Source organism: Rattus norvegicus, chromosome 12 (assembly GCF_036323735.1).
Source record: "Rattus norvegicus strain BN/NHsdMcwi chromosome 12, GRCr8, whole genome shotgun sequence".
Classification (NCBI taxonomy): Eukaryota; Metazoa; Chordata; class Mammalia; order Rodentia; family Muridae; genus Rattus; species Rattus norvegicus.
The window spans coordinates 47,118,832-47,138,516 of NC_086030.1; the positions used below are offsets into that span (position 1 = coordinate 47,118,832).

The window sequence follows — 19,685 nt, forward strand, 5'->3', positions numbered from 1 at the left end:
CCCTGATTGGTCGAAGCCTCCAGGCTGAGGGCTGGGCGGAGGGGTAGGTTGTTCCTGAGGTGGGAGGCGGCACCCGAGGCTGAGGAGGAGGCCCGAGAGCGACATGTCCCGGGTTGCTGAGGCAGAACGGTCCGTGGCGCTGTTTTACTGAGTCGGGGGCGGCCTGGCGGCCGGCCGAGGACGAGGGTCGGCAGGGGCTGCCCCCGCAGTGGTGGCCGCCATGCTGAAGCCCCGGGCAGCCGAGGGAGCCGCTGTGGCGCTTCTCCGGCTGCTGCTGCTGCTGCTGCTGTTGCCGCCGGAGCTCCGGGATCGGGGGCTCGGCGTGGCCGGCGCCGCTGGGGCCGGACTGCCCGAGAGCGTCATTTGGGCAGTGAACGCAGGCGGCGAGGCGCATGTGGACGTGCACGGGATCCACTTCCGCAAGGACCCTCTGGAAGGCCGGGTGGGCCGAGGTGAGAGCCCCTCGGCCGAGCCTTGGGATCCGCGGCCTGGGAGCAGGGCGCCGCCGCGGGCCTCGAGCCCCTTCCTCTCGACCGCGAGACCACATCCTTGGAACGAAGTTTCTCTCTGCAGGTCTCCCAGGGACCCGGCTAGAGCCCAGGGCCTAGCTCCGGCTCGAAGCTGCCACCGAGATCCCATCGAGGCATAGAGTTGGCGAGAAGTTATATTTAGATCTTTCATCCTGGCGTTTTTCTCAGCCCCTCATCCCACCCAAGCTGGGAATGTAAAGGCCAGGGGTGGCCTTTTGCCTGGTTCCTGGAGGCCTCGCAGGTTGTAGGTCACCGATTCCCACTGCTCTACCATCGCGACGATTTCCAGTAGATTCTTGCCCACCCATAAATCACCCGCTTCCCGGGCCCCTTTCTCCGGGAGTGGGGCTTGATTCTTAGCCAGAAGAGCAGAGGATCTTCGAAGGGGATAGTCCGGGAAAGTTTGGCGGTGGCACCCACCCCTACCTTCCTTTGGAATTTGTATGCTTAAAAGTAAGAGCCACCCGTCGGGTGTCGATATATTGAAACTCCATCCTGCCCATGAGGTCAACCTATGTAAGGTTTGCGTATTCCAATGACCCTCCCCCACGCCCCCGGGTGATCCAAGAAGTATGATTCCAGTTTAGGGGGGAAAGTGGTTTTTACAGTTTACAGTGGCCAAATGAAAATCCCGAGGGGCAGATGGTTAAAAAACAGGTCCCTGGGGACCGTCTCTAGACCTAGTCAACAAACTTTTCTCTTTCACTTAACTGGCTGGGTTCTGCCCCAGGCGCTTCTGTTAGAGGTTACCCACAATCCATTCTTTGGAGAAAACTACTCTAGGTTCTTCCACAGGTAGGATTGAAAGACAGGTTTAGAAGGAAATTCGGGGATTGAAGAGCTGGCTTGGCAGTTAAGAGTGACAGAACATTCTTCCAGAGGACCCAAACACTAAGGCTGTCTGTAACTGCATTTCCCAGGGATCCAGTGTGCTCTCGGACCTCCATAGTCCCAGGCACACATGTGCACACACAGAATATATGCAGGCCGAACGCTATACACATAAAACTTTAAAAGTTAAAGGAAAGATATTCCTTATTTCATGTTCTGGGAGATTGATGCTGTATACTGGGTGCCGAGGCCGCCTAGTTGGCCATATGCCTTTCTGGACAACAGGTCTTCTTTTCAGTGTCTGTATGTGGCTCTTTTAGCTTTACTGAAGGATTTGACTTAGTTTCTGTGTCCTGAGAGTTCTGTTGTGTGTGTATTATCTGGATGTGGTGGCACACACCTATAATCTCAGCACTTGGGAGGCCGAGGCAGGCAAGTCCCTCCCTGATTGTTGAAGGCCAGTCTGGTTTACATAGGGAGCTCCAGGTCAGCCAGAATTCCAGGGCTACAATGTGAGAGTTTGTTTCACACAAGAAACCAGAATTGATTGCTTTTTTACATGTAAGGACCTTGGTGCATGGGGCTGTTTTCTGTAGTTCTGTGTCCTGGAATTCATTTAGACCTGGCATGTAGGTCCCCTGGCATGTAGGTCCCAGGAACCTGGTTTCCGCTGAGTCAGGGCTCCAGATCAGGCAGCCAAAGCCAGACTTTGTAACAGCAGGGTCATTACTGCCTCTGTTGCTGGTGCTTCTCTTTCCTCATGATTGTGGGCAGAGAGGAAGGAGCTCCTGAGGAAACCAGACAGTTGGTGGACTTTGCCTCTTGAGATAATGGTGGTGAGAGCAGTTGCAGCTGGTTTCTTCATTCAGATACCCAGCTTTACACTAGCTCCATTGTGCTACTGTTGGGTCCCCAGTACAGAAGACCGAAGATTGTCATCTTTAGTCCTGGTTCCGCTCTTACTCAGAAACCCTGCTTTTAAGTTGTTGGTACAGGTGATTTAGTTTTGATGTGCTCGGTAGCCAGCCAGGCTCTTGTGTCCTTGGATTGTAGTTCCCTGGAGGCCAGAACATGTGCGTGCGTGCGTGCATGCGTGTATGTGTGTCTCCTACCAGACTCCTCATAGTGTTATCCCAGAGGGGTGTGTGTGTGTGTGTGTGTGTGTGTGTGTGTGTGTTGGGGTGTCCTACCAGACTCCTCATAGTGTAATCCCAGGTGTGTGTGTGTGTGTATGTGTGTGTGTTGGGGTGTCCTACCAGACTCCTCATAGTGTAATCCCAGGTGTGTGTGTGCGTGTATGTGTGTGTTGGGGTGTCCTACCAGACTCCTCATAGTGTAATCCCAGTTTGGACACTAGCATTTGGGGTGATGCAGAAATGAAGGCCCCCTGCCCCAGACTGTCTGCTTGTTTGGGTGTGGCTGGCACTAAGGCATGGAGAGAAAGAAGAGTGGGGGACACTACTGTGGCTTGGGCTAGCGTGTATTAGAACTTACAGTTTCCTAAGAGCAGTGCAGTGCTTCCTGGCATCAGGTGTAGGCCCCAGATAAGCTTATGCTTCCCCTTAGCCATCAGCTTTCTAGTTTCTTCTGTGCTGAGGAGTTGGCCTTGCCAAGGGAAGAGCAGCTGCTCACACGCCTTTCCCTCTCCGGATCAGGGTGTGCCCCTTATTTGGAGACCCTTGTCTCATGTAGCTATTTATGCTGATTGGGAGCTCTGGCCCTCGTGCCTTCCCACATGGCTGTAACACTGTTGCAGCGCTGAGGAAAGTTCATTTTCTGTTGAGTGAGTTCAGAGATTTGTTGCCAGCTTAGTCCAGATAAGGGTTTGGCCTGATTTTGAACTTGCATTCTTAGTAGTTCAGCATTCTTGTAACTGAGTGGCCTGGGGTACCCACCCAGTGGCTTATGCTCCTAACGGCACTTGATAAATGTTTATTGGCTTTCTCTTCTGCCCTGGGATGGCTAGTGTTCACAGCGTGGAAAGGCATCTTATACCGAGTGCTTCAGTTCAGCAGATGGGAGTACTACTGTAAACAGTGCTGCCACATGGTGTGCGTGGGGGGGGGGGGCTTTGACGTTGGTTTGTCTTGAGACAAGGTTTCAGTTTGCCCAGGTTAGTCCCAAACTTAACCATGTAGCCTTAGGATAACCTTGAACTCTTGATTATTCTGTCTTTACCTCCCAAGTGCTGGGATCACAGGCTTGTACCAGGCCTGACTCTCCAGATTCTTGATTTGGTTGCCCGTGATGACTAGATCCTGCTATTGAGTATTTTATAATACGTACAGGTCACAGAGTTCTTGGCTTGGTTTAGGGGACACTCTTTCTTTTCTTAAGGAGATCCAACCCCTCTAGAATTTATGGCTCGAGGACCTTGCTTACTGCCCTGAGCCTTGTCTTCCTTCCCGACAGTCACACTGTCACATGTTAGGTGCCTCTCACAGGTCTGCTGGCCAGAGGAGGGTAAAATGCTGCTACTGTCCTTTCTTTCTTCGCCGTTTGGTGACCTTTTACATGAAATTAAAAGTAGGTCAGAATGGGTGTCCAGAGGGAGAAATATCTGGAGACCTGAGCCGGTCAGGTGACTTACTGTTTAACCCTAAAGTGGACCCTTTTGGGGGCTGCCTTTTGGCTAAGGAAGGATTTAGCCTTGAGGAGGTAAGAGCTCGGTGGGGTATGAGGCAGAAGGGAGGTGGGAGAGTCATGGTTTGCTGATGGCCAGAGGTTTGTGTAGAGTTCTGTTGCTATTCCGTTGCTAGTGGGAATGTTTCTTGACGTTTACAGGTAGAGGGTTCAGGTCATAGGTTCCTTGCCTCTATCATTCCTCATAAATGATCAGAAATTAACCTTTCTTGAAAAAGAAATGATTGAGAAAAAGAATCTAGTGTCGGGGACTAGAGGAAGCAATTCATTTATTTGTTTTTAAACAAGGTCTCATCCTGGTCCAGATTGGCCTTGAATTTGTGGCACCCTCCTGAGTCTGGGGTCATAGGTGTACTTGGTACTTTATGGTGGGTGCTTCCCACATGTTCCTGCTGGATGCAGATTTTCCTTTCATCTGTGGCTTTCTAATTCATTTCATTACCTCCTTTTAATGTTTTCATATTTATTTATTAAGACAAGAACTCTTTGTGTAGCCCTGCTTGCCTGAGACTAGCTCTGTAGACCTGCCTGACCTGCAGCTCATGGCGCTCTGTCTGCCTTGCCTCCTGTGCTGGGCTTGCTACCCTGTTTTCTAAACTCCCAGAGCAGAGGTGTTCTTTTTAATGCTCACTGCCTGTCTGCCCAGCGGGCATTTCTGCCTGTTTATCTTCTGTCTGTCCCCTCGAGGGACCATCTGCTAAGATTCTTCCAGGTGTCTCCGCCTCTGCAGTTCTGTGGGGTGGTGATAACCCCATACTGTAGTTGAGGAAATGGACCGAAAAGAAACAACTAGTTCAGCATCAATAGGAGCTGGTAGGGTCAGGGTTCAAATCCAGGCCTGTCTTACTCTGAGGCTGGGTTGGGTTTTCCAGAGCCTGGCTGCCCTCAGAGCAGATAGAACATAGGCCTTTGGCCTCCTTCCTTTCTGGTTAACTGAGCAGTGTTGTGCCAGCTTCAGCAGCGTGCCGACTGTACACGCAGTCTATGAAAGGAGCCTGTTTAGCTGTCAGTGTATAAAGGCTAATGAGGGAAGAAAAACCCTGGTTTTGCTACTCTGTCTCTTGGGACTTCATGGCAGATCTCTTAGGACAGCCACTTGGGCTTAAAGGGAAACCAGTTAAACCTAATCCCAACTGTGTAAGTCTTGCTCACTTGGCAGTTTTCTAAGCTGTGGAACCGAGACTGCTACAGACAGCACCGCTGCTGACTTCTCAAGTTTTCCATTGGGGGGTGAGGGGTCCACACAGGAACAGCATTTTCTGTGTATCAATAAACAAAATCTAGCTAACGTTCCAGATTTGCAGGAGTCCCAGCCCTCCTGGGAGAAGGAAACTCTTGGCACCCAGTTGGAAGAGAAGTAGCCAGTTGGGAAGGAGCTGGGGCGTGTTAGCTCACATCCTTTGTAAGCATAAGCCGTGCGTGCGTCTTGATTTCCTGAGGAGACACAGGGAGAAGAGTCTGAGGACAAAACTACAGCAAGTTTCCTGTCCTGTTGTCTCCTGTGTGCAGCTGATCACAAGGCTAATGGCACTTACAGGAACTGTTAACACGTGTGTTTATATTTTTGAGGACTTGACCTTAGTCATTGTGACTATGAGTTCATCTTTCACCTTTTGTCGGGTCCTTTTCCTTTGAAATGATGGTGACCTGGAGGATAGCACTATAGCATTATGTTCTAGGTAGTGACTCAGATAAGCTCAGACACCTCAGGGTAGTGTAGTCATGGCTGGTCTGCCCATCTGTCAAAGAATCAGGTGTCAGGTGTCTTCAGGTGGAAGGCGGACTTAAAATCTTCAGTTCGTGCAGAGAAAAGGCACACTCCTGAAGTAGTCTGGGGGAGATTTTATTGGATGTTGGCAAGCCTCACTGTGTGTGTATGCGAAAAGCACCCGTCAGGATTGTCCCTGTCAGATGCATGAGTATTCTTCTCTTGGGACTGGAGGGTGGTATGTCTTTGGAAAGATCCTAGTTTAGTTTGTTTTGTTTGTGGGGGGCACATTTACAACTTGTTACCGAGAGGACTGGGGCTGTAGAGGATTCCTTTACCCTTGTCAGCCCTAGAAACGGGGAGGCGGCTCTGGAGACCAGCAAGTGTCTCGAGGCAGACTTCTGTGCAGGGTGCAGCGCTCCTTGTCACGCTGGCCCTGCCGCTGTACAGTGCTTTATCCAAGTGGCTACTGTGCTGAGCCTTGGTAGAACATTTCTCCTGTTGCTTAACCGAGGCAGTGGTGAGGGGAGGGCAGCGGAGGTGAGTTCTCAGTCTGGCATGTGAGGTAGCTGCATCGGGAGGAAGTTGCAGGACTCCTTCCTCTCCTTTAGGAGCCTGTTTATCTTTGCCAACTGAGGAACCTTTTGAATAAAAATTTTGAAAAACAGCAGCAGCAGCAACAGCAGCAGCAGCAACAGCAGCAGCAGCAGCAAGTACAGCTAGTTATTATATGTAGTGAGTAATGTAGTAAACGTAAAAGTGAGAGTGGATAATCCAGGTTGGTTTAGACTGAGAAAATTCCTTTGAACCGATTAGAGTTGCTGGTTTTTCAGTGGTCTCTGGAGGTTTTCCCCACGACTCTCCTTGAAGAACTCTGCAGCATCTCGTTCCCTTCATGTCAAGAACGAGACTCACTTGTTTCCACCCTTTTCCCAGCATGCCCAGGAACTACGTGTAAGGTTCTGTTGAAGTGATTGCTGTTTGGTTTCTTTGATGTTTCTCCTCCGTGTCAGCAGCCATCTGATTCTTGTCTTTGTGTGAACTCTCTCTGGAACCAGATGCAGAGAGCGTGGCCCTTCACTGAGAGTTATCAGAGTGCTGCCCTGGAAATGCTCTGGCGGTCCTCGCTACTCCTTGTCTTGCCTCTGACGTGCTTCTCCTTGTGTTCTCCTTAGCCTCAGACTATGGCATGAAACTGCCAATCCTGCGCTCCACCCCAGAGGACCAGATCCTCTATCAGACAGAGCGGTACAATGAAGAGACTTTTGGCTACGAAGTACCTGTCAAGGAGGAGGGGGACTATGTGCTGGTGTTGAAGTTTGCTGAGGTTTACTTCGCACAGTCTCAGCAGAAGGTGAGGGTGCTCAGGTTCCTTCCTACCTGACCAGTGACACACCGCTGCTTTCGAACACTTCAGTCCTCTGAGGCCAGAGTAGAAACCTGTGGGCCTCCTCATAAGGGAGGAACTGTGAGCTCCAAGGGAAAATCGGATCCTCCCACCTAGAGAAGCTGCATCCCCTTGCCTATTGGCTCTACCAGTCTTGGGGTTGGTAACAAAACTGGTACTCTTAGGAACCTTCTGCTCACTTCCTTCCTTGATTCTCAGCAGCTTATCCCCCAATTGTTTTCCCTGGTGCTCTCCTGTCTCCTGTCCCCCTGTAAGGCCAGCATGGAAAACCTTGGCAGTAAAGGGTTGTGACTTTGTTGGCTCTGGTGAAGAACTGCAGCCACCTTGGAGTATATCCAGAGCCATAACTTAAGCTATGAAGCCCAAGCAGGTACATAGTGTCTAACTTCTTGACAGGATTTGAAGCTGGTGGTGTTAACATTTGTCTTTTCTTTTTTAATCCTGGAAGGTATTTGATGTCCGATTAAATGGCCATGTTGTGGTGAAAGACTTAGACATCTTTGACCGTGTTGGCCACAGCACGGCTCATGATGAAATCATCCCCATGAGCATCAGAAAGGGGAAGCTGAGTGTCCAGGGGGAGGTGTCTACCTTCACTGGGAAGCTCTACATCGAGTTCGTCAAGGTAACAGTCACTGTGCCTCTCGTCGAAGGGAGATGGAGGTGTTTGCTGCCCCGTGGCCTGACTGTGCGTTTCTCTCTCCTAGGGGTACTATGACAATCCCAAAGTCTGTGCACTCTACATAATGGCTGGGACAGTAGACGGTAAGTCAGGATTTTACTTCTGCTTCTTTTTTTTTTTTTTTTTTTAAATTTCTTTTTTTCGGAGCTGGGGACCGAACCCAGGGTTACTTCTGCTTCTTGTCTAGCACTGAAGGATATGGTTGATGAGTGCTTGAGGTAATTTGGCTGGTCATTATTTTGGAAATATTTAAAACCAAATTATGGGGAACTCAGAGTCAGATGAATAGGGACAAAGTTTCACATAGTGCTGGCCACAAAAGGTTAAAGTCAGGTCTGTTCATCCTGCCTGTTTAATCAACAGTTGGTCTTTGACAACATTTGTTTTTCCTCCCCTTGAGATAGAGTCTCTCTAGTCCTGCCTGTCCTGGAACTCACTGTGTAGACCAAGCTGTTGTTTTTGACTCAGTTTCCCTAGTGTTGGGAGTAAAGGTGTGACCCCACACCCTGCTTCTGTGACAGATTGTAAACCGCACTATGAGTTGGGATGGCTCCTTTCGGAGTCCCCACCCTTATTTTACTCGGTTAGAATCACCTGCGGACTGGCAAGAGGGCTCATTGGGAAGTCACCCACTGCTAAGACCGGTGACCTAAATATGTTCCCTAGGACCCACATGCTAGACAGAGAGAACTGACCCCACAACTTGTACACACACACACACACACACACACACACACACACGTCCTAGAATTATCTGAAATATGTCTGTTTCATTTGTGGATTGGGCTCTAGTCCTTTGGAGAAAAAGACAAACATAAGCGTCCCTGTGGCTTGGTTGTGTTGCTACAGTACACCAAGGTAACGCTCACTGTCAGTGTCTCCTTGGATCACTCTTGATAGAGTTCTTGCTCAGGGTTTAATTACTCTGCCTGCCGACCGGCCTTCCAGCTGATTTTTGCAGGGAGAGCTTGATCTTACTGGGTTTTGTCCTCTGTCTTTTCTCTGTGCTATTTCCTGTCTTATCGTAGCCTTAATTTTTTTAGACTTATTTTATGTGTATTTTATCAGTGTGCATGTGCTTGGCATGTACTTGTGCAACTGTGTTAGTGTGTGTGTTGTATATGTATCACGTGTGTAGTGTTTTCAGAGCTCTGAAGAGAAACTAGAACTTCGGTTATGCCATGGTGGCATGAGCAACCATGTGGGTGCTGGGAACTGAACCTAGGTCATCTGCAAAAATAGCCAGTGCTCTCCAGCATGGCGCCATCCCGTTAGCCCTGGTCCTTGTGCTGATACCTTCCTTCCCTGCTCAGTGCTGATCCGTATCTTCTAGGAAGGTGATACTTTACACAGGCTCTGCTTGGGTTCCACAGGAGTCAGGGCAGAGGCATGGTGAGTCTGGGAACCTGAGCCTCGTAGATCAGCCCTTCAGTGTCTGTGTCAGAAGGAATGTGGACATAGAGAAGGACGAGGAAGACTTTGAAATAAGTTTTAATTGTCAGATCACTGTCCCTGCCTATTGTGGCCTCTTGGAGTTTTGAAGAAGTAAGGCAGGAAGGGGCAGTAACCTTCCCATGAGGAAGGCCCTACACTACTGTCTTAGTATAACTGCCGTGTGACCACTGCTCCTGTGCTCTGCTGTTGAGGTTGAGACTTTCTCCCTTCCTATGGGCCCTGGCTAGATCACAGGGCTCTCCAGTGTGCTTCATTCACTGCTCTGAATGGTCTCATGGAAACGCTCTGGGTCTTAGTGTACTTACAGGGTATTTTCTTTCGTTTTTATTAGATGTGCCAAAGCTGCAGCCTCATCCAGGATTGGAGAAGAAAGAAGAGGAGGAGGAAGAGGAAGAATATGATGAGGGGTCTAATCTCAAAAGACAGACCAACAAGAACAGGGTGCAGTCAGGCCCCCGCACACCTAACCCCTACGCCTCGGACAACAGCAGCCTCATGTTTCCTATTCTGGTGGCCTTCGGAGTGTTCATTCCAACCCTCTTCTGCCTCTGCCGCTTGTGAGAACAAATGACCATCCTCAGCAGGGTGGATGGGAGGGGAAAGAAACCAGCCATGTTGGTTTCTGTATTCTTCACAGTGTTTTGCAAAAGAGAAACCAAGTCAAACAGCACACACACACGCGCACGCGTGCGCGCGCGCACACACACACACACACACACACACACACACACACACACACACACACACGAAAAGAGATAAGAGAAGCAGTGTGAGTGGGGTCGACCCACCAACATTGGCCGCAGAGCTGCTCAGTCCTACTCTGCCTAGCTGGCCCCCAGCGCTCTTTTCCTATGGGGTACTTAGGTGAGTGGATCCTTTTTCTCCAAGGATCCTCACTATATATATACCTAGTAGAGAGGACTCTGAACTCGGAGCAGTCACAGCTCCTGGTTTTTTAGGTTAGACATTAACAAACAGCGGGAAAATGTCACCTAGCCTGGAAAGACCTCAGTGGGAGTTGGGTGTGTTCTGAGTTTATGTCCAAATGTGGTTTCAGAATTCATGGTATTCCAAGTATGTGCGTGGAGGTAAGGACAGGAAAAAGCAAAGGATTGGAAAAGAGTCAGTGTGTCCTTCCTGGGAAGCCTTCCTAGGTTGATCTGTGGACGGCTCCGCCTCACGCCCCTTCATTGTCATCCCATCTTGGTGTGGCCAGTTAGAGGGCCATCTGGTGCCCAGGACGACTAGTGTGTGTCGATCCTCAGATCACCTACAGCTCGTTACTCAACAAATGGTTTTGATTTCAGTGCCTGTTGAGGATTTGATTTCTTCTCGATTTTTCTCTTACTCTGGTTCATCTGAAATTTCTCACTTCTCAACCATAGAGCTAAGTCATTGTCAAAACTGGGCAGGAGATAGGACATTGGCGTTCTCTCTGCTGGGGTGTCTGACCCTCCACCACCTCACTTGTTGGTACCTCCCTCCCTGAGTTCCTGAGCCAGCAGCTCTCACTGGCCCTCCGTAGGGTCGTGTTGCCAGGGGACAGGGATGCTTTCCAGCCTGCAGCAACAGAACACTTGACCTTAAAAGTCTCTTCTGGTCTTTGGATTAGAAAAGGCTTATGTTAGCAACCTCAGAGACTTGAGCCCTGCTAAGTGACTGACCACTGTTTAGAATGTCCAGAATCTAATGTCCATCTGTCCCCGTGTCCTCTGTCCTCTTTCAGCTAGTTTAGGCTTATGCCTAGAGTCACCCCAAAGAACTGAGACTGGCTGCACCAGCCCAGCTGTTTTCCTCATTGATCAGAACAGTACGCTCTGCTGCCCTCTCCTCCCCGTCCAGTAGCAGTTAAGTTCCATCCAAGTACGATGGGACTGAAAGACTCCTCGTCGGCCGTAGTTCTGGAGGCTCTGAATGTCTAACTTTAGCATCAAAGTGTCTGTCTCAAATTCCCAGTAAACACCTCTGTAGGAGATGAAGTTTCTGTGTCCCCCATCTTTCTTTTGGTCACCTTCATCTGTCTGTCAGTTAGGCACAGTGAGGGACAGCCCAGCTGCCATGGAAGGGGTTTTCTAGGTCAGAAGCAGCGGGGTTTGCTCAGCTTGAGTTGGAGCGGTGTCAGTCTCAGGCCAGGCCCATATTTCTGAATGTGTTTAAATTTTAGGTCTGCCTTATCAGACATTTGAGCTGTGTGATGTGGTAGCTCTTGGGCCATGTCTTGACTTTGCCTTCTAATGGTGACTCCAGGCCAGCACTCAGTCATTTGAGAACTGTCGTCTATTTTCTCTGTGACTCAGGCTAGCCCTAGGGTACTGAATTGGCAGTGCACGGCTGTGGCCTGAAGTTGCTGTCAGGAGCACTTCCTGGAGGGCTTGCAAAGGTCCTGCTTCTACAGGATGAGGTACTACCGGTCTTGGGGACGACCTGCCTTGGGCAGCAGATGTCCTGACTAATGGGGCAGCTGCCAGTGGCTGTGGGTCCTGGTCCATCACTATTTACAAACCTATGGGCCACTGTCAGCACATTAAAGGAGAAGAGGGAGAACAGCTGCCTCTCGTTGCCTTGTTTGCCTGGGTCTCTGGGGAGGGAGGGGTCCTGCTTTCTCACCCCAACCCATCCCTTTGGTGACTCAGAGTCGCAGAAGGAAACCCTGACTCCTGGGGCCATTTCCTAATGGTACTGTAAGCCAAGCAGCTCAGTTTCTGCCTCTGTTTCCAAGCCCACCCCTTCCCAGAGGGATAGGGACAGGGTCTACTGGCTTTCCTCCAGTTGTGTCTAAACGGAAGGAACATCTTTCTGTAGCTGACAAAACTAAAAGGGAAGCCACGAAACAGAAGGAAAGGAGTGTGGCAGGGGCTGGGGTAGATTCCCCTAAGCCAAGCCCGCCCAGCTACTAAGAGCTGCTTCTCCTTGAACTTGAAAGCTTTTCCCTTCCTCCAAGATGATGTAGGTACGGGAGGTTTGGGTTAAAGGGGTTGGGTGGGGCAGGCTTTATTTTTATTTTCGTATTGTGTGTGTCAAGAATGACTCCATTGTTCATGTTGCTTTTTGCACTGTTTGTTCCCCTCTGTGTTTTGAGCTAGAACAAGGAGTTTGCCTGGGATTGGGAGCTGTGAGTGGTGCCAGTCGGGGAGTGGGCTGGAGAGGCTCAGGGGTTCTGTTTTGAGCTATCCTCTGGCCCGGGATGTAGAGAGAAGGACAAGATAGCAGAGGGTGGCTCTGTGAATGTTTTGGGAGGAGCAATTGAGGACAGCTGGGTTGAGTCTGCAGGTTCAGTGTGGATGAGGTCAGTCAGGGGCCAGCTGGCCTCTGCCTGCTTGCTTTAGGTCTTATTCAAACTATCTTAAGTATTGTGCCAAGAAATGGTTTGTGGGACTCATGTCCCCTAAACCATTAAATCTGTTGTTTGGAAAGTCTGCAGTCCTGAGGAGGAGCTGCTCACTAGACACCCACAGATCTGGCAGTTTAGAAGGCAGCCCTCAAGGGCCCATCGTGTGAGAGGCACTGCCTGTTGACTAAGTATGTGACCTTTTTTTCCTGCTCCTGCTGAGTAGGAGATCCCAGGGTCACGTGAACCTCAGTGAGATGGGTAGGGTTGAGCTGTGTTTGACTCCTGCGTTGTGTGGCTGGGAGCAGTTTTAGAATTGTGGTTTGACTTTTTAATTTTGAGAAGCTTCTGTTTTAAGGAATTTCTCCTTCTTGTCTCATTCCCGCCTCTGCTGGGAAAGCCTGGCCTGGTCTAGAGTCTTAGCTAAGGATCTGAGAAAACAGCCGCAGTATTTCCTTCTCTTAGCACTCAGAGCCCTCTTCTTAGAAACTGGCTCACCTTTCGGAGTCCAGGGAGGAGTCAGTAGGGAGTCAGTGGGTTCTCTCTCCTCCCTGGGAACTGGTCAGCCCCGGTCAGCACAGTGCCTTTTCCTCTCCTGCTCTGAGTCAGGTGGGCATCCCCTCTAGATTCAGGTCTGGGCAGGGGTCTGATAGTCCCTGCTGTGGGCTGTTTCCCTTTCTCTCCCCCTCCTTGCTGGCCTACTCCGACATAATTCAAGTGTCTTCTTGCCTTGGGGAACCTTAATGGAGTTGTGGCCACCACATGTGACACTTCTCTGTGACTCTATAAAGACCTAGGAGAGCATGTGAGCATTTTCAAATGAGAGACCTAACAGATGCTTCTGCTGTTAAAAGACAGCTAGGGAGGTGACTTTGGGTCTCCTGCTGTGGCCTCTGAAGAAGGTGATTCTCAGGTGAGACTGAAGATACACAGACAGACTGCAGACACCCAGGATCTGCTCAGAGATGGCAGAAGAGTTCAGCCTCTCCTCTAGGGAAGATGTAATTAGGGATCAAAGAGTGCTAAGAAAATTGCAAAGAAGCCTTACTGCTCACGCAGAGAGCTCAGGGCAGCTTTATCCTCCAGGTGGAACTAAAACTGTTAGATTCTCCAACACAGGAGAGGAGCAAGGGCTAGGTTTCCTGATGATGGTAGCTGACTAGCGTAGTGCTGTGGTCAGTTGCCAGGGAGGGCCAGTTCCTTTGTATGTGTATGGCTTGCTGGCCGGCCGATGTGTCTTTCCTGGGCTGCTTTTGCCTCCTTTGCTCTCCGTGGCCAGATCATCGTGGTAAGAGCAGACTTGGGGACTGGTTGGCTTGGCAGGAAAAGAACAGAGCGCATCTCTTGGGATGGGCTTCTCTCAGGAGTGTAAAACCAAGGGGCCGGGAACAGTAGTGCCTGTGGAAGCTGGCAGAGAAGCCTTGGCGCTCACATCCAGCAGTCTTGTGTGACGGGAGCACGCAGCATCGGGAAGAGCAGAACTCCATCCTCACCTCTATTTTGAGCTTCGTGCTTTATTTCAGTCTGAGGGAAACAACAACAAACTGGAGTGCGTTTCCCGTCCTTTCAAAGGACAACTGTCAGGAAGCCTCAACGGTGCCAGGTGGGAGGGGAGACTTGGCAAGGAGAGATGTCATGGCAAAACTAGGAAAAGAGACATTCTTAGCTCTTCTCTTTCCTGGTGTGCCATGATCCAGGGAATGAAAAGAAATTTGACCCTGGATTAGTTCCTTCATTGGAGTTACGGAACGTTACCTTTTCTCAAAGTTCCCCCAGGATTGGATGGCTGTCCATTCTCAGCTCAGGGTAGCCTCTTCAACCACTGTTGGCCCAGCCTGGCTTGTCCCTCAGTATGAACTTGGCTGCTTTGTGTGGAATCCAGTTCTGGAGAGCAGGCGTCAAGTCCTTAGCCTTTGTAGCGCTTTATTCTTTCCATCTCTCCCTGCGAGGCCAGCCTGACTCGGCCACGCCATGCATCTACAGCAGCGTGGCAAGGTGTAGTGAGGGACCTTGAACCTGGCTGGCCAGGAAAGCAGCAGGGGTAGGTAGAGCTGTCGCTCCTTCTGGGCTGTCTCCATCCGTCTCTATCCCTTCCATGCCCCACCCACTCCCACCAAAAAGTAAGAAGTCAGGATGTTTTCACTGTCCATTGCTTTGTGTTTTAATAAACAATTTGCAGTGATGCTGTGTGGAGATTGAATTTAACTCACAAAGGGGTAAGCTGGCTGCAGTAGCACACACTGGTCATCCCGACTCTTGGGAGGATTGGGAATTGAAGACCACATTCAGTTAAGTACTCCGTTAGATTGTCAGTCTGGACTCCACCCCCACCACTAAAGACCAGGGAGATGGCTCAGCGGCCACCAGGACTGATGACCAGAACCTGATCCGCAGTGTGGAGGAAGAGAACTGACACATGCTGTGGACCCCTCCCCCAAACACATACAATAATAATAGAAGGTAAAGGTAAGGAATGTGGGAGAAGGGGAGGGCTAGTGTGGGGCCAGCAAGACAGCTCAGCAAGTAAGGTCCTTGCTACCGAGCCTAAGGCTTGACTTAGACCCTAGAGCACACATGGGAAGAGAGAACCGGTATCCCACAGGTTGTCATCCGACCTCCAGACACAAACTGGTCCACACTTCCTCCCAAATCCTCATCTGACCACTTGAGCCGGCACTCCAGGAGAAATCAAGTTCCAGTGTTGTTTGTTTCACTCAGACTGGAATACTCAGCCTTGACCTCTGGTCAAAGGCACATCAGGCCTCAGGCTGTGTCTTTCTGTCTGTGCCCTCCATTGAGGCCACCTACAATAAAGCGAAGCCACAGCACATTTCTCTTGCTTCCCCTTCCCTGGCAGGAGGAAGGCCAGAGTGCAGGAAGGAGGCTTAATGTCACTTACCTACCTCAGGCAGGTTAGTAAATGGTCAAGTCGGCCACCTGTAACCCAGGCTCTCCCTCAGCTAGCCTAACTGTAGCAATCCTCAAGTGAGCCTTTGAAATGGGCTGGCCACAGTGCCACTTTACAGATGTTACTCTGTGTTTTCCCTTTGAGAGTGACTGGCCCACGGCCACACCGCAAGAAAAAAGCGACAGGCAGGATTCTTGGTTTATTTATTTACTTTTGTATCAGCGTCTGACGAAGCAACCTGGTTGGCATGGAACCCACTATGTAGACCAGGCTGGTCTCCAACTCACGAAGCTCTGCCTGCCTCTGCCTCCTGAATGCTGGGACTAAAAGTTATGGCCACCATGCCTAGTCCTCGACTCTGGATCTTGGTGGTTACTCTCTGTTGCCTTTCATCTCCCCAGGATGTTTTGATGTGTCTCCAGAACATACCCACTTTCTCCAAACAGTAACGGAAGTCTGGCTTTGTGTGAGGAAGGATGAGTTTGCCCTGCCTGCTGGGTCATTCTTTCAATGGCAGAGTTCAGCATTTCTTAAACAAAGATTTATTTATTTTATGTGTGTGAGTACAGAGGAGGGTATTAGATCCCATTACAGGTGGTCGTGAGCCACCATGTGGTTGCTGGGAATTGAACCTAGGACCTCTGGAAGGGCAGTCAGTGCTCTTAACCGCTGAGCCATCCCTCCAGCCCAGAATTCAGCACTTAGCTCTAAGAATAAAAGCCAGTGTTGATGGGGTCCATTCTCAGGCCCCATGGAGCCTCTGGCTGAGACCTCTCAAAGGTAATTTTTTTTTTTTTTTTTTGGGGGAGCTGGGGACCGAACCCAGGGCCTTGCGCTTGCTAGGCAAGTGCTCTACCACTGAGCTAAATCCCCAACCCCGTAGAATTCTTTACCATTCAGAGGTAGGTGTTACCATGGTGCAGCACAGCAGCAGTGACCTGGCAAATGGGGATGGGACCTGAAACTGCACCGCTGTAGGGACTCTCAGGGAGGGACATTGTCTGACAGAAGAGCATGGCCAAGCGCAGCTGTTGGGTTGGACCACTCTGTGGGGCCAGATAGTAATCTTACTTAGGAAATCAGGCTCCGGGTTGGCTGGAGCCTGTGTGCCAGACCTTCCTCCATACTTAACACACACACACCCCACCCCGTCCTCCATAGAGGGGAGAGGTGATATTCTAACACTTACTGGAAAGCTTCTTGGAGCAGAGGTGAGGGGGTCAAGGCAAGAGGGGCGGAACCCGGAGGCTCTGGAGCGACAGTCCCAAGAGTCTTAGTTTTCTTTGTTCTCAGTCACCTATGGCAGTAAAAAGTAAACCTCCTTCCTCCTCGGCTCAGACCTTGTACTAAAAACTGAGGCTGCGGGGTGGCTTTGACTTCAGCACTTGGGAGGTGGAGGCAAATGGATGGATCTCTGGAAATTCGAGGTTCGAGGCCAGCCTGGTCTACATAGCAAGTTCCAGGCCAGCTAGGGCTATATGATGAGACCTCAATAAATAAAATTAATTTATGATTTTTCTTTTTTTTTAAAAAAAATAAGAAAATAAAGAATTCCTGAATAAAGAATTCCTGAGTGAGCTCCCTTACTGCTTCCACTCAAATCTGTTGTCTCTTCAAGGCCTGGCCCTGGTTTCTGCCTACCTCTGACTGATGGAGGAAACTATTCTCCCACACCGCTCGACATCTTCCCTCTGCCCCTGCAGAGGTTCCTGGGATGGCCCATTCATGAGTGTTGACATAGGACCATTCCCAGGATCCTCCTTGGCATCTACACAGGACTGTTTGTTGCTATTTGTTTTGCCTTCCTGGCAGTTTGGGGCATATGGTGACTATCTGACAAGCCTAAGGGCTCAGATTCTGGGGAGGAATGGCCTACCCAAAATTGCCACAAGTGAATCTAGGATCTGAACTTAATTTTTAAAAAAGATTTATTTATTTATATATGAGTATACTGTAGCTGTCTTCGGACACACCAGAAGAGGGCATTGGATCCGTTTACAGATGGTTGTGAGCCATCATATGGTTGCTGGGATTTGAACTCGGGACCTCTGGAAGAGCAGTTAGTGCCCTTAACATCTGAGCCATTTCTCCAGCCCTGAACTTAATTTTTTTTGAACCAGAAATTTAACTGTGTAGCCTAGGTTGACTCTCAACTTGTGATAGTTCTGCTTTCACCACCCCCCCCCAATGCTAAATTATATAGTTGTGTAACACCATGCCTACCCCAAACTTGTAGTTTTAAAGCCATGATGAAGTGCCTGTCTCCAAGTCTGAAAACCTTTCTTGGGACCCACATGAGAGAAGAAAAGCAGTTTTCCCTAGTTTAGTCTTGGTCTCTATGCATGGTGTGAGACACACACACACACACACACACACACACACACACACACACACAGAAACACAAATTTTAAATCTGGTTTCATGTTTGCACGTGTGTGTATGTGTATGTTTTATTGAGAGTTATACTTTGTGATCCAGTATAGACTGAAACTCACTGTATGTCCATAACTAGCCTCAAATTCTCAGCAATCTTACCTCAGCCTCCTAAGTATAGGGAAATACATTCTTTTCACCTAATGTAGTGAATATGCTTGGCCCACAGGAAGTGGCACTATCAGGAGGTGTGGCCCTGTTGGAGGAGGTGTGTCACTGTGGGGGTGGGCTTTGAGGTCCTACGTTTCAGCTCCACCCTGGCTGGAAGAGTTTCCTTTCTGCTGCCTGTGGATCAAGATGTAGAACTCTTGGAGAGACGGCTCAGGGGTTAAGAGCACTGACTGCTCTTCCAGAGGTCCTGAGTTTAATTCCCAGCAGCCACAGGGTGGCTCACAACCATCTATAAGGGATCCAATGCCCTCCCTCTTCTGGTGGGTCTGAAGACAGCAACAGTGTATTTATATGTACAAAATTTTTTAAAAAATGTAGAGCCCTTGGCTTCTTTAGCACCATGGCTGCCGGAGTGCTGTCCGAATGCTATCTTCATGATAATGGCCAGACCCTCCAACCCTGTAAGTCAGCCCCAATTAAATATTTCCCTTTGTAAGAGTTGTTTTGGATATGTCCCTTCACAGCAATGGGAACCCTAACTAAGACACCATTAAAAGTAACCTTGGCGGGGTTGGGCATTTAGCTCAGTGGTAGAGCGCTTGCCTAGCAAGTGCAAGGCCCTAGGTTCGGTCCCCAGCTCCGAAAAAAAGAAAAGGAAAAAAAAAAAAAAAGTAACCTTGGCTAGGAGATGGGTCAGGGGTTAAAAGCACCTGTTGCTCTTCCGGAGGGCGCAGGCCTGGTTCCCAGCCCCTCTTTGTCAGCTCACAGCCATATACAACTCCGATTCCACGGCATCCAGTTCCTCCCTCTGGCCTCTGTGTGACCACACATACATATACCAAAATTAAAAACTTAATGTAACCTTTTAAGACAGTGATATAAGGTGGCTGGAGAGATGGCTCAGTGGGCAACGTGTGTGTTTCCTGTGAGAGCAGAGGGACCTGGCACTGGACACGATCCGCCCTGAGCACGTCCTACGTCTCAACTGGGTCACCGAGAGTGAGTGGCACCACTCCAGGCGACAGGCACTGGAGCAGTAGCTGAAAACTCCCATCTTGACACACAGCCCAGTACAGAGAGAGTTAACATGGCCTGGTGTGGGCCTTTACAACCTCAAAACCAACTCCCGGTGACACACCTCTGATCCTTTCCAAACAGTTCCATCAACCGGGGAGCAAGCCACATGTGTGAGCCTTATCGTTCACAGATGACCTTATCACTCCAAGCCCCACACAACACTTTTCAGGAATTCCTAGAACAACACATGCTACCCCTATACAAAGCTATGAAAACCGTACTCACCAATCAAGCACCACGTAGCTTTGGAATATGCCAGAAATCTCCTTTGGAACAGTTTGGATGTTCGAATAATGAATCGATGCTTTACAAAAATAAAAATAAAAAAGTTCTCAGCCTAGGAGTGAAGTGACTTAGATACTGGGGAAATTACTAGTCTTTGGTCCTACACCACAAGGAGTGCCTGCCATCCAGCCCCAGCCTGCCATCTTTAGGGAAGCAACAGAACTGCCCTCCCTGTCTGCAGAGAAAAACCCGGCAGCATCAAGCTAACCTTGGGTGCACCAGCTCTAGGCTCTACCTGCCTGGTCTGATTTGAGGCAGACTGTCTGTCTACTAGGGGACTGCCCTG

General features: G+C 49.8%; 1 protein-coding gene across 2 annotated transcripts; it reads left to right on the plus strand.

Annotated features, from left to right (window-relative positions):
- The first annotated feature begins 86 nt into the window (after positions 1-86).
- Mlec (malectin) lies at positions 87-14,767 on the plus strand. Of its 2 annotated transcripts, NM_001013983.1 has the most exons (5): positions 87-452; positions 6,888-7,066; positions 7,569-7,745; positions 7,828-7,885; positions 9,589-10,563. In NM_001013983.1, the coding sequence occupies exons 1-5, from the start codon at positions 221-223 to the stop codon at positions 9,816-9,818; spliced, it is 876 nt and encodes a 291-aa protein (NP_001014005.1). In that variant the 5' UTR covers positions 87-220; the 3' UTR covers positions 9,819-10,563. The 2 variants fall into 2 exon arrangements, with proteins under 2 accessions (NP_001014005.1, XP_063127422.1); XM_063271352.1 differs by lacking the exons at positions 7,569-7,745; positions 7,828-7,885 and having other exon boundaries at positions 160-452; positions 9,589-14,767.
- Positions 14,768-19,685: the final 4,918 nt, after the last annotated feature.